At 38.5% G+C, this 13,775-nt stretch overlaps 1 protein-coding gene across 1 annotated transcript in view; it reads right to left on the reverse strand.

The window, feature by feature from the left end:
• The window catches only part of Oxct1 (3-oxoacid CoA-transferase 1), a 157,699-nt gene that overhangs the window by 19,703 nt on the left and 124,221 nt on the right, over nt 1–13,775 (reverse strand). Inside the window, exon 14 of the mRNA XM_004848574.4 lies at nt 12,227–12,316. Within this exon, the coding sequence (XP_004848631.1) occupies nt 12,227–12,316 (90 nt within the window). The remainder of the gene's footprint in view (nt 1–12,226; nt 12,317–13,775) is intronic.

A 13,775-nucleotide genomic window follows, 5' to 3' on the forward strand; every position in this document is an offset into this window, starting at 1 on the left:
TTGAGATCTTAGATCTTTTTTATTTAATATGAAACAAAAAATTATCACCATACAAAGCATTTCTTTTCTCTGTGAAGTTTGCATCTGTCACCTCTAACCACAAGGAATGAGAAATCATTTTCTTTCTACTCATTAGTTAGTGTGGTACCTTACAAAGCTTCTCTTAGCATTAGTTTTCATTCCATTTTAAAAAGTGAGAATATTCATGCACATAAATTCAAGTTTAAGTAGAATTTAAAATTATTAGCTTAACTTCTGTAAGATACGTATAAGAGATTTACTGGCTTTTGAACTATATTTTCTTTCTACATAGTAACATTTTATTTTTTGCAGGGATTTCCATCATAAGGAAAAAATAAAAAAGCAAAACATGTGAGAATTTCTACTTTTTATATTTTGGTGGTGCTGGGGACCAGTGCCATGCGCAGGCTAAATACACTCTACCATCCACCAATACCTCCAGCCTATCAGAATTTCTCTCTCTTCTGTTTTTCCAAGGTACTTTTTTTCCCAAACAAATTCTGGCACACTATTAAATTACATACTAAATAAATTATAAAAGAATGACAAACTTTTAGGAATCAAAACAGGTGAAACTATTATCAATTATGAATTATCCTAACAAAGGAATACTTCCATATACTTTTTAATGTTGCTGAAAATTATCTTAAGAATTTTCCCCAAGGAGGGATATTTTAAAGAAACTTTTGGATTTATTAGCTTTTAGTACCACATTTGGTCTAACATAAGTAAGATTAATAAACTTCCATTGATTTTTATAATTCCTCTTCATAAAAAGATAAAACAGCATTCAAGATTTCTATGATACCTATGCCACCAGAAAGATTACAATAAATCAGAAAATTATTCACAATATCATTAACAATATCATTATGTTATCCCTTCAGAATTCAGACCTCCTATTGAAATAAAAACAAAATCTAAACCTGTTTTAGGAATAGAGCTCTCATTTATGTTCTCAAAAATAGGTTCCCAAGCTTTGCTTGTTTACGATAAATGACAAGAGTGATTAAATTTCTTTGTTTTTGTGCTCTGAAAGTTACACTCTTAGGAATACATTTCTAGTACTCAACATTGAAAATAAAATACCTGCTTTTTGTTATTACAGATGATAGTATTTGCTAGAAAAGTTTAGTAAAAGAAAAAAGAGGTCTAGAGGAAGACTTACCTTGATTTTGCCTTTCATTTTCCAGTCTACTTTGACCAGAATACTTAATCTTTAAGGAATTCAGTTTGTCATCGGGAGAGAAAAAATATCTATGCCATAAAAGTATTATAACCGTAAAATGAAAATAATAATCATGCAATAGTTTGAAAAAGGTTAAAAGTATTCCATATGTTCAAAGTATCATTATTTTCAAAAGAATGAATTAATTCAAGAATTTACTGAGCCTCACTGTACCTCAGGCACCTCTCCACTCAGTCCCTGTAACAGACAGAGAGCCGCTGTCCACCTGGAGTGCCTCGTATTCCAGGGAAACATGGGTGAAGGGCATCAGAAGGACAGTGAAAGCCTCTCTGATATTCTGGACCTGAGTGTAATGAGGGGGTGAATCATGGAGACACCTGGGGAAAAGCACTGGAGACACTGTATAATGGCCTTCAGGCATGACTATGCTTAGAATGTTCCAGAAACTTTCAGGAAGAAAGTATGGCTGAAGGTAAGTGGATAAGAGGGAGAATAACAGAATCAGAGAGGTAGGGGAGTGAATTCAAACCATGTAAGATAGTAGTAAGGTGTTTGGCCTTGAATCCAAGTGAGATAGGAAGCTGTTCAGACCCTTTGAGCTGAAGAAGAAATGATCCAGTCCCATTTAAAGCTTTGGCCACTGTATAAAAGTGGACTGTGTGTGTGCGTGTGTGTGTGTGTGTGTATAACTTGATGTTCAACTACACACTCTCTTTTACATCCACTAATCTTAATGGTTATTCATTTCTACAACTCTCTCCCCAGGCTACTCTGAGCTGCCTGAAAACAAATGATCACATCTCTCCATCATTTTATTCCTTCAGGCCCTTTCATAGTACCTGACACATATTAGGTCCTCCATAAATGTTTCATGATGGCATAAATAAGTAAACGAATGCACTAATATCTACCAAACTGAAAGACAAAGCACCAAAGACAATTCCTTTCTAGAGAATAGAAAGAAGACATAATTAATTAACCAAAAATATAATTAACCAAAAATCCATAGAACATTAGATTGTTTATTTGATTTTCTAGAGGCAGGAGTGAGACAGCCAAAATGAGTGAGGGAACAGAATGTAGAATCACTTAAGAACAGTACCAACAGATGCACTGTGGAGACCCCAGCAGAAGGGAAGTCCTGAAGAAATGGATGAGGCAGGCAGCTGGAGAGCTGATCACAAAAGGCAAGTGAGGTAAGATGCACTGAACAGTAGTGATATTATTAAAAGATTTTAAATAAGAACCGCTTGATCCAGCTTTAGTTTTAGATTGGAAATACCATCAGTGCTGGGCTTCATCACCAAGAAGGCAAGTCCAGCACTCAGAGGATTTCTGGGACACAGTAATTGTGTTAAATATGGATATGACATGGGCCTAAACAGGGGTCAAGAGAGTAGAAATATACAGGAAGGAACAAACTGCAGGAGTTCTGTGGATGCAATATTTACTGAGCTTGCTATAGGGTACAGACAGGGTGCTTTCAGACAGAGGCTGAGTGATCATCACTTCTTTAGCTGTGCCAAATGGGGAAAATTTCACTTAGTGGAAATGATGATTTCACTTGTAGATGTGATGTATTTGAGGTGGCTCTGGAACAACCAAGTAGGGTTGTTTGACAGAGAGTTAGAAATATAGTTCTAGAGCTCATCATGTGGACAAAAAAAGGATTCAGAACCACTGCATGAAAAATATTTGGTCCTGAAAATTGGATGGCACCCAAGGAAGGTGCAGAGGGTAAAAAGAGTAGAGAGGCAAGGATGGAGTCTGGGCAGGAACCTGTAAAGAAAGGTTGGTGGGGCAGGTCTATATCCCTCAGGACACAACTTACAACTTTGGGCCCAAGACTGCGGCTGTACTTATCAAATGGACAGAATGAAATCAAAGAAAGTCCAATGTAATTGGCTTTATCTTTATGGACATGGCTTAGAAATTACAGACATTGAAAATGTTCAAATCCCACTAAACTAAGCCTGGTGGTCTCAATGAATCTACACTCAGAGGAAGCCGGGAAATGTATAGTCTATCACTGGATTGCTATGCGCCCAGATAAAACCTGGAAGATTCTAATACAAAATGAAAGAATGATAAGTACTAGGGGAAAAATTATATCTTCAGACTGTTTTCTTGTAAGCAAACAATACGTGTTTGCTCACCACGTCAAGGAAACCATTTTCCAGGGAAAATGAACACAAACAAAGGGAAATTCTGAAACCTGGAGCTTCCCGACAAGGGAAGATCTGGGTGAGACCTGTGCAGAGGCATCTTGGTGAGAATGTGGCAGGAGATAACACAGGTGGATCCCAAATGAATTAAGCTCCCAATTAGCCAGACAAGCTTCTTGCAGCCTACGTCCTGATCTTCTTCACAGGACCACTAGGAAGCTGGGATATGCCAGTGATGAAAGGTGGTCAGACACCAACACAAAACAAAATAAAAATCTGTCTATTTCTTCATTTTGCATGGGACCCAGATGGCTCAGCCTCAGTGAAAATCTCCTTACAGTATCATCTGATGTCTATGCCTGCCACACATCCCAGAAGCCATTGATTCTAGGAGTAACTCAAGAGCAGTAGGCAACCAGATTTCAGGTTCCAGAAGCTGCTGGCCTTGAATTAAAAAAAACAGCTGGTTGCAGGACCAGGGATTTAGCTCAATGGCACCACACCTGCCTCACAAGCGCCAGGTCCTGAGTTCTATCCCAGTACTGAAAAAAAAAAAATACAAACACAAAAAAAGAAAACAGCTGGTCGCAAAGAAGAAGTCTTCATTTCTCTGATTAAAGCAATAACCGATGCTGTTTTGGTAACACCTGTAACTCCACAGATAACAAAAAGGAGTGGAAAGAAAGTCCCTTCTGAAAAACCAGTGGACAGGTGCACCTACATATGGAAAATGAATTAGCAGCCTAGGAATATAAGATAATATATTTCTTTTCTCAGGTTTTAACCCTTCATTTCAAACTTCTCACTTTCATGTCTTATAAAAGAATAGGGATTAGTGCCCTCAGATGTTCTTGATCATAAGGCAGTCAGAGTTACCTGGAATGTGCAAAAGAATAGGTCACTAAATGGAAAGGTTTCCAGGAGTGAAGAGCTCCCACTCTGTCTCTTTTCCAGCCCTTACCAACTTGGAACTAAAATAAAAGATGTAGGAAAGACATGGTGAGGTCTCTACATTGCCTTCAGCTGTGTGGGTCATAGGTCCAAGTGGACAATAATAAGCAGCACCCATGCACTGTAGGACTGCAGATGTGAAGTCTGGTAAGAAGATGTGAAGTTGGTAAAAAGGGACCCTCTGTTAGTAAACTTTCAAGGTTATCTAACTTTAAGTGTGAACAAATCAACATAATTATTTTAATCATGTGTACATTCTTATTGGTTTGTTCAAATGAAAATATCTAGAGAAAAATAACCACCTCTAATTCTAGTATATAAATGCTAATTTCCTCACTGAAAGGAAAAAAATGAAGAAAAGGTATAGTGATCTTGATTCTGTGGAAAGAGGTCCTCAGAGATTTTTAGTCAACAGTTTGAAATACCATTTATTTTCCTGTATCAGACATTTCAGCTGAAGAGAAAGAAGATTTGGGAGAGAGGGAGAAAAGAAGAGAAGGGAAAGAGGGAAAGGCAGAAGGAGGGAAAAGACAGAGGGGAAAAGGGGGGGGGTGAATTTGCTAAATACAGGCATACCATTTTGAAAATCAATTTGGAAAACTTCCAAAATACGCCAGACTTCAGTGCCTATACGTCACTACTAAAGTAACAACAAAAGGAAAATCAGAAAGAGTTCTCTCTGACAGCTCCCAGCACAGAGGAGGCTTCTAGGTTGGCATGCCACAGCTCCCAGCACAGAGAAGGCTTCCAGGTCAAGGTGCTACACCTCTCAGTGCAGAGGAGGCATCCGGGTCAACATGCCACAGCTTCCAGCCTATAGGAGACTTCCGGGTCAATGTGCCACAGCTACCAGTGCACAGGAGGTAAGCTGTGCAGGCACCAGCAGCACCCCACCCCCAACCCCATCCAAATGAGAAGATGCATAAACAAGTCTCAGAACCAAACTTCCCGATCACCTACAGCAACCCCAAAGGGAAACGAGATGGAACACTCTGATACTCAACCACCTGGACTCCCTGAATTAGCAACAAAAGAGGATCTGGAAAATATGAAATCAGAAATAATTTCTCATATAACAACAGAGATTGTGCCCATAGTGCAAGATATGATTGATAAATCTAGAGAGGACACAGATAAAAAAATAGAGGAGCTGAGGAACATGATGGAATCCCAACATAGGAAACAAATGGAATCCATAAAACAGATGAAAACAGATTTCCAGAAGATTTAAAAACTCCATTGAAAGTCTCTGCAGCAGAATGAGCCAATGTGAGGACAGAATTTCAAATATAGAAGATAAGACTGCAATTTGTGACCAGGAAAAGAAAAATTGCTTTAAAATTGTAAGGGACCATGAGAAATCAATCCAGCAGCTGCTAGACAATGCAAAGAAGAATAATATAAGACTGATTGCAGTCAATGAAGAAAGAGGAGAGAGTGCAGATGACATAAAAACTGTTCACAGAAGTGATGGCAGAAAACTTCCCAAGTAGGGGAAAAGAACTGGACATACAGATAAGTGAGGCATATAGGACTTCAACTAGCCTTGATAAAAAAAAAAAAATCTATACAAAGGGATATAATTGTTAAGATTCCAGAAACTCAAGAGAAGAACAAAGTTCTACAAGCAGTTAGAGAAAAGAAACAAATCACATACAAAGGAAAGCCCATCAGAATCACAGCAGATTTCTCAAAGCAAACACTCAAGGGAAGAAGAGGTTGGAGCAATGTGTTTCAAGCCCTAAAGGAAAACAACCTCCAACCCAGATTGATATTGCTGCAAAACTATCTTTCAAAATTGGTAGTGAAATAAGATACTTTCATGACAAAGAGCACCTTAGCAACTTCATGAATACCAAACAAGCACTCCAAAAAACTTTAGACAGAAACCTAGGAAAAGGCAACAAGGATCATAACCCCAGGAAGCCCAGCAGAATGAATTCACCGGGCACAACAAGAAATTAAAAGGAAAGGGGGAGAATCAAACAAAAAGAAAAAGTCATGACAAAGATAACTCAATACATATCAGTTATAACCAGCAATGTTAATGACCTCAACTTACCAATCAAAAGAAATAGACTGGCAGAATGGGTCAAGAAGCAAGATCCAACAATATGCTGCATACAAGAACCACATTTAATTAAAAAAGAAACTCATAGACTGAAAGTTAAAGGGTGGAAAACAATACTCCATGGGACAGGAACCCAAAAAAAGCAGGAGTAGCTATCTTCTTCACAGACCAAGTGGATTTCAAACCCACACTGATTGAGAGAGACAAAGGACACTACATCCTTATAAAGGGAAAAATACAACAGGAAGAATTGACAATCAAAAATATCTATGTTTCACATGCTCTACCAAGGTCCCCAGTTCCATGGAACATGCTGAATTAGCCCGCTGCAGAAAGGCAGGTCTGCGCACTTACTACCGAGGTCCTGAGTCGTGTGGAACATGCCAAATCAGCCTGCTGCAGACAGGTAGGTCAGCGCATGCCCTACTGAGGGCCTGAGTCCCGCAGAACACACTGAATCAGCCCCCTGCAGACAAGCAGATCTGCAGACACCCTACCAAGGTCCTGAGACTTGCAGAACACCTTGAATCAGCCCACTATACCCCCCACCCCCCACCTGCTCCTCTGTACAGACACCTGGTTCCACACTACAAAGATGCAGAGGACACCGGACCACCAGACCATGGTACTGAGTCCCGCTGCTCCCGGTCCAGAGGTAGGGGCTTCTGAGCCACCATCCTGTTGCTCCTGGCCCAGAGAAAGGGGCTTCCCGGCCACCATCCCTCCTGCTGCTCCCAGCCCAGAGGAAAGGGCTTTTGGGCCACCTTCTGTCCCACCACTCCTGGCCCAGAGGAAGGGGCTTCCGGGCCACCATCCCTCCCACCATTCCCGGCACAGAGATAGGGGCTTCTGAGCTGCCATCCCACTGCTCCTGGACCAGAGGAAGGGGCTTCCCGGCCACCATCCCTCCTGCAGCTTGCAGCCCAGAGGAAAGGGCTTTTGGGCCACCATCCCTACCGCTGCTCCGGGCCCCTGTCCAACCTCTCCCAGCTCAGAGGAGGTAGTCTGTGCAGGTGCCAACAGCACCCCCTCCAGTCAAAATGAGAAAACACATAAATAAGTCTCAAAACCAGACTTCCAGATCACCTACAGCAACCCTAAAGGGAAATGAGGTGGAAAACTCTAATACTGAACCACCTGGACCCACTGAACTGGCAACAAAAGGGGATCTGGAAAAAACGAAATCAGAAATAATTTCTCATATAACAGGAGAAATTGTGCCCCAAGTGCAAGACATGATTAATAAATCTAGAGAGGAGCTGAGGAACATGATGGAATCCCAACATAAGAAACAAATGGAACCCATAAAACAGATGCAAATACATTTCAAGGAGATGAAAAACTCCACTGAAAGTCTACTCAGCAGAATGAGCCAATGTGAGGATAGAATTTCAGATATAGAAGATAAGATTGCAAATAGTGACAAGGAAAAGAAAAATCGCTTCAAAATTATAAGGGAACATGAGAAATCAAACGAGCAGTGGCTAGATGACTTCTGAATAGCCAATGGGTCACAGAGGAAATTAAAGAAGAAATCAGACAGTTCCTTCAATTAAATGACAATGACAATACAAAATATTGGAATCTATGCAACACAATGAAAGCAGTCTTATAAGGGAAATTCATAGCAATAAATACTCATATTAGGAAAACCGAGCGAGCCCCATTAAACAACCTGATGCTGAACCTCAAGCTTCTAGAAAGAGAAGAGCAGGTCAAACCCAAAGCCCATAGAAAGGAGGAAATTATAAAGATCAGAGGAAAAATCAATGCAATGGAGACTAAGAGAACAATACAAAAAAATCAATGAAGTCAAGAGTTGGTTCTTAGAAAGAATCAACAAAATTGACAAACCTTTAGCCAACCTTATCAGAAAAATGAAAGAAAAGGCCCAAATCCATGCAATTAGGAATGAAAAGGATGAAATTACAATGGACCCAGCAGACATCCAGAGCATCATCAATACCTACTTCAAGAACCCGTATGCCAATAAGATAGAAAATACAGAAGAAATGGACAGATTCCTAGATAAATACGAATTACCAAAGTTGAACAAAGAAGACCTAAAAATTCTAAACAATCCACTATCAATCAATGAAATTGAAAATGTAATTAAAAACTTATCAACTAAGAAAAGTCCAGGTCCTGATGACATCACTGCCGAATTCTACAAGACATTTGCAGAGGAACTATTGCCACTATTCTTTAAACTCTTCAATGAAATTGAAAGGGAAGCAATACTCCTGAATTCATTCTGGAAGCAAGCATCACCTTGATCCCCAAAGCAGAGAAAGACCCAATCCAAAAGGAGAACTATAGGCCAATCTCACTAATGAACATAGATGCAAAAATCCTCAATAAGATACTGGCAAATAGAATGCAGAAGATCATCAAGATGATCATACACCCTGACCAAGTGGGATTCATCCCAGGGATGCAGGGATAGTTTAACATATGCAAATCAATCAATATAATACACTATGTCAATAGAGCCAAGGACAAAAACCATATGATCATCTCAATAAATGCAGAAAAAGCATTTGACAAAATCCAACATGTATTTATGATAAAAACTCCACAAAAAATTGGAACAGATGATCTCTACCTCAATCTGATAAAAGCCATCTATGAAAAACCAATAGCCAATATCATAAGAAATGGTCAAAAACTGAAATCCTTCACACTAAAAGCAGGAACAAAACTAGGATGTCCACTATCACCACTCCTGTTCAATATAATTTTGGAAACAATAGCCAAGGCAATTAGACAAGAGAAAGAAATAAAAGGAAAAAAGATAGGAAATGAAGAAGTCAAATTGTCATTATTTGCAGATGACATGATACTCTATATAGAAGACCCCAAGAACTCCACCAAAAGTCTTCTAGACTTAATAACCAAATTCAGTAAACTAAATGGATACAAGATCAACACACAAAAATCAATAGCTTTCCTCTACACGAATGACAGACTCACTGAGAAAGAAATAGAGTAAACAGTTCCTTTCACAATAGCATCCAAATAACTGAAACACCTAGGAATCAACCTAACAAAAGAAATCAAAGACCTCTTCTCTGAAAACTACAGCACTCTGAAAAGAGAGATTGAAGACGATATCAGAAAATGGAAAGACATCCATCGCTCCTGGGTAGGAAGGGTCAGAATAATGAAAATGGCCATACTTCCAAAACTGCTATATAGATACAATGCAATCCCAATTCAAATCCCAGCAGCATACTTCATGGACCTTGAGAAAACAATCCAATAATTCATTTGGAACAAGAGATCCAGAATAGCAAAAGCAATTTTAGGTAACAGAGACATGGCAGGGGGTATCACAATCCCCAACCTGCAACTCTACTACAAAGCTACTGTGATAAAAACAGCATGGTAATGGCAAAGAAACAGACCTGAGGACAAGTGGAACAGATTAGAAGATGCAGAAACAATTCCAGACACACTCAGCCACCTCATCTTTTACAAAGGAGCTAAACACCCTCACTGAAGGAAAGATAGCCTCTTTAATAAATGGTGCTGGAGAAATTGGGTTTCAACTTGCTCAAGACTAAAACTAGACCTATATCTCTCACCATGCCCTAAACTAAAATCAAAATGGATTAAAGATCTAAATATTAAAACAGAAATCCTGAACCAGCTGGAAGAGAGGTTAGGTAGAACTCTTGAAGACATTGGTGTAGGAAAAGATTTTATGAACAAAGCCTCAGTTGCCCATGAACTAGCACAAACAATAAACAAGTGGGATCTCTTCTTACTAAAAAGCTTCTGCAGAGAAAGAGAAACCATCAACAGAGCGAAGAGACAACCCACAATGTGGTAAAACATTTTCACTTGCTATTCCTCAGACATAGGTCTAGTATCTCGAATCTATAAAGAACTTAAAAAAATCAGACCTCCCAAATTTAAAGACCCAATCCAATAATGGGCATCTGAAATGAACAGACATTTCTCACACAAAGAAGTAGACATGGCAAATAAACATATGAAAAAATGTTCAACATCACAGGTCATTCAAGAGATGCAAATGAAAACAGTGCTGAGATTTCACCTCACCCCCGAAAGAATGGCTGCTATTAAGAAATCAACCAATAACAAATGCTGGCAGTGCTGTGAGGAAAGAGGAACCCTGCTCCACTGCTGTTGGGAGTATAGACTGGTGCAACACTGTGGAAATCAGTATGGAGATACCTCAAAGAACTAGGACTGGAAGTTCTACTTGACCCAGCTATTCCCGTGTTGGGTATCTTCCCCAAAGAATTAAAAGAATCATACCACAGCGATATATGTGCACCCATGTTCATAGCAGCACAGTTTGTGATAGCTAAAACTTGGAAGCAGCCCAATTGCCCATCAACTGGAGACTGGATAAAGAAAATATGGGTTTTTTTATAAAATGGAGTACTACTCACCCATAAAAAATGAGAAATTAGAGACATTTATTGCTAAAGGGATGCACAATGAGGCGATACTCTTAAGTGACATAAATAGGACACAGATGTGTAAATACCAAATAGTCTCTCAAGTGTAAGAAAGTGAAAGTGTAAATAAGGACTAATAGGTATAATAGATAATGTGAAATAGGAAGAAAAGGGGCAAAAGGGAAGGAGTAGGGGAAAGGAAAGAAGTAAATGGAATTAATATGAGAAAATGAAAAAAATGAAACAAAGCCTCTGTAAATAGGAAGGGATGGAGGGGTTGAAGGGAGGACAGGGGAAGGGGGAAAAAATAAGAACCAAGAGAGTATGTAAAGGTGCAAATTTCCAATGATGAATGTCATTATATTGCATACCTAAAATGTACCAATAAAAGGATATACGGTTAAAAAAACGTTTTCTCCAAATAGATATTATGTTCCAGAAAAGATTTAGATTTGATTTGCATGTTTGGCATCCTATTGCCTCAAATATATTTTTAATGCTTTTGCAAGCATCTCTCAGAAATCACCTGTTTTGGTTCCATTTCTATTGTTCCACATTTATGCACCACCACTCACTTCCCACTGTTTACTAAACAATGTATGATAATTCATACTTATTGCAGTTTTCACAGCAGAACCATCTCACAGCACATATGACTATAACAGAACTCCCCCAGAGGAACCAAGCAAAGTACAAATCCTCCAGCTCCATGCTCTTAGAAAATGCTGCATCACTAAATAAAAACAGGACAAATGTACTACTGTTTCACCTCAAATTAGCAGGTCTCTACATGAGAACCAGTAAAGGAAAATGAACAAATTACATAAAAAGAAGAAGGTACCACCCAATATCAAATTCTCAAATTAGCAGAAGCCAAAGGATTTAGGTCAGGAAAACAATAAGTTGGTATAAAGACACTAATTCAAGAACAAGGAAGAAAGACTCCATGCTTAGAAAACTGGGCTACAGTGTTAGAGACACCACCGTCTCATCTCAAGTCCACTAGGTACCTGATCTCAGACAAATGATGTAATCTCTCTAAAGCTCTTTTTATAGAAACATAAAAATACTTGTATCAAGTTTATGGGCTTGAAATCAATTACATGTGCCCCAAAATATTTTTACTACTTTTAAAGACACTAAAGCTTTCATTTTTAATGTGGATGCAAGGCAGATATTCAAAGCATACCCTGATATTTGGCTTCACTCAAAGTAAAACCATTTAGCCAAATAATAATAACTACCTGCATTGTTATCTTTCTTTCTAAAATATGTGTTATCACCTTGAATGATCCAGAGGAAAAAATAGAAAAATCACAGGCAGGTGACTGTGTTCATAGTTTTGGCATAATGTGAATTTCCAAAAGCTGCATTTGTGATGCAGAAGACAGTTTACCTTTGCAGAATGCTCCATAGTGACCACAACTTTGGTTTTGGCACTGGACACTAAATCCATAGCACCTCCCATTCCTTTCACCATCTTCCCCTGCAAAACAGAAAGAGAAAACATGTACTTCTGTGTCTTTCACTTCTATCATATGTGGGAGAAAAAAATTAAGTCGCGGATAAGTCACTGGAATAATTAATGAGGAAAATTCATTAGTCTTCATTCCTTAGTACTTGAAGCTTTAAAACCTAATATTTTATTATACTATCATTCTATGGATGAAGGACAAAGTTCAGGATAATATTATATCATTTTTATTAAGTGGCTAACATGATTTTTTTGATGACCTATTAGCAATAAGACAGTAGATAAGAAAAAATTTAAGAACTTTTCTAGACTTCTGGCAAAAATATCACATTGAAATCCTAATACCACTAATCCTCCACATCTTTCTTTTTAAACACATATTAGATACCATGAGTCTTCAACTACAGACACTTTCTAAAGCACTCTTGAATTCCCTACACATTGAAATGCCATTAAATAGAACACTGAGGCACTAGAGGTGTTTATCTAGTCATGATTAACGTGAAAGGTGGGACTGTCACACTTGGCATTTATCATGCTCTTGGAAAAATAAAACAAAACAAAATTTTAAAGAACATATTCCTGTTAAGGAATCTGAAAAATCAGAAAACAGAAGCTGAATTTACAATCCTGTCACCATTACCATTCTATTTTTGCCCATCTGCCCATCCCTTCATTCATTATACACCTATCAACCATCTCTTATGTGCCATACACTTTGAAAACTTCCCAGTGTCTATTCAGTCTCCTGGTTGCATAATTGGGAAAAAGCTAGTGCTTCCAGAGATGATGAAATAAATTCTTACTCAAGTATATCAAAGAGAAGTGGGCCAGGGATTTAGTTCAGTGGTTCCACTGCCTGCCTCGCAAGCGCAAGGTCCCGAGTTTGATCCCCGGTGCAAAAAAAAAAAAAAAGAAAGAAAAAAAAAGAGAAGTGTCTTCTAACATTGAAACTTCCTTAAAATTTATTTATGTTTTTAACCTAAGTCTTCTTGCTGATTTGACAGTAAACTCTTCAAAGTCTCTTTTCCTGTAATTTCAGAGCTCTGAAGAGATTAAGAAAGCCATTCAACACCTGAATTTAAAAGGAGGTCTTGAATTCCATGACTTCAGAGACATTTTAGAGGTTAAGGCAATACAACATAAAAGTGAATTAGATGAGCAGTATAAAGGGAAGGAGCAAGTAGTCACAGTGCTCTGTGGTTTTTGAGCCACCACTGAATGAAATGGGTAGCAGCTGGTAATAAGTGAGAGGGAGATGTGAAGGATACTAAATGGGTCTGCTTTCAGACATATGAGCTTGAAATGAATCAGATTATATGAAAATGTGAAATTTTAAACTTCTATAAAGCAATGCCTTGATCCTTTGTCAACTGAAACTTTAATAAACTGTGCATCAAATCATAACTTTTCTGTAGAGAATGCTGATACCCTTATGCTACAAAATATGGATAAATAAGAGATGGAAACA

The sequence above is a fragment of the Heterocephalus glaber genome, unplaced genomic scaffold (assembly GCF_053883595.1).
Source record: "Heterocephalus glaber isolate CG9 unplaced genomic scaffold, H.glaber_assembly_v1.0 deba00001538, whole genome shotgun sequence".
Lineage (NCBI taxonomy): Eukaryota > Metazoa > Chordata > Mammalia > Rodentia > Bathyergidae > Heterocephalus > Heterocephalus glaber.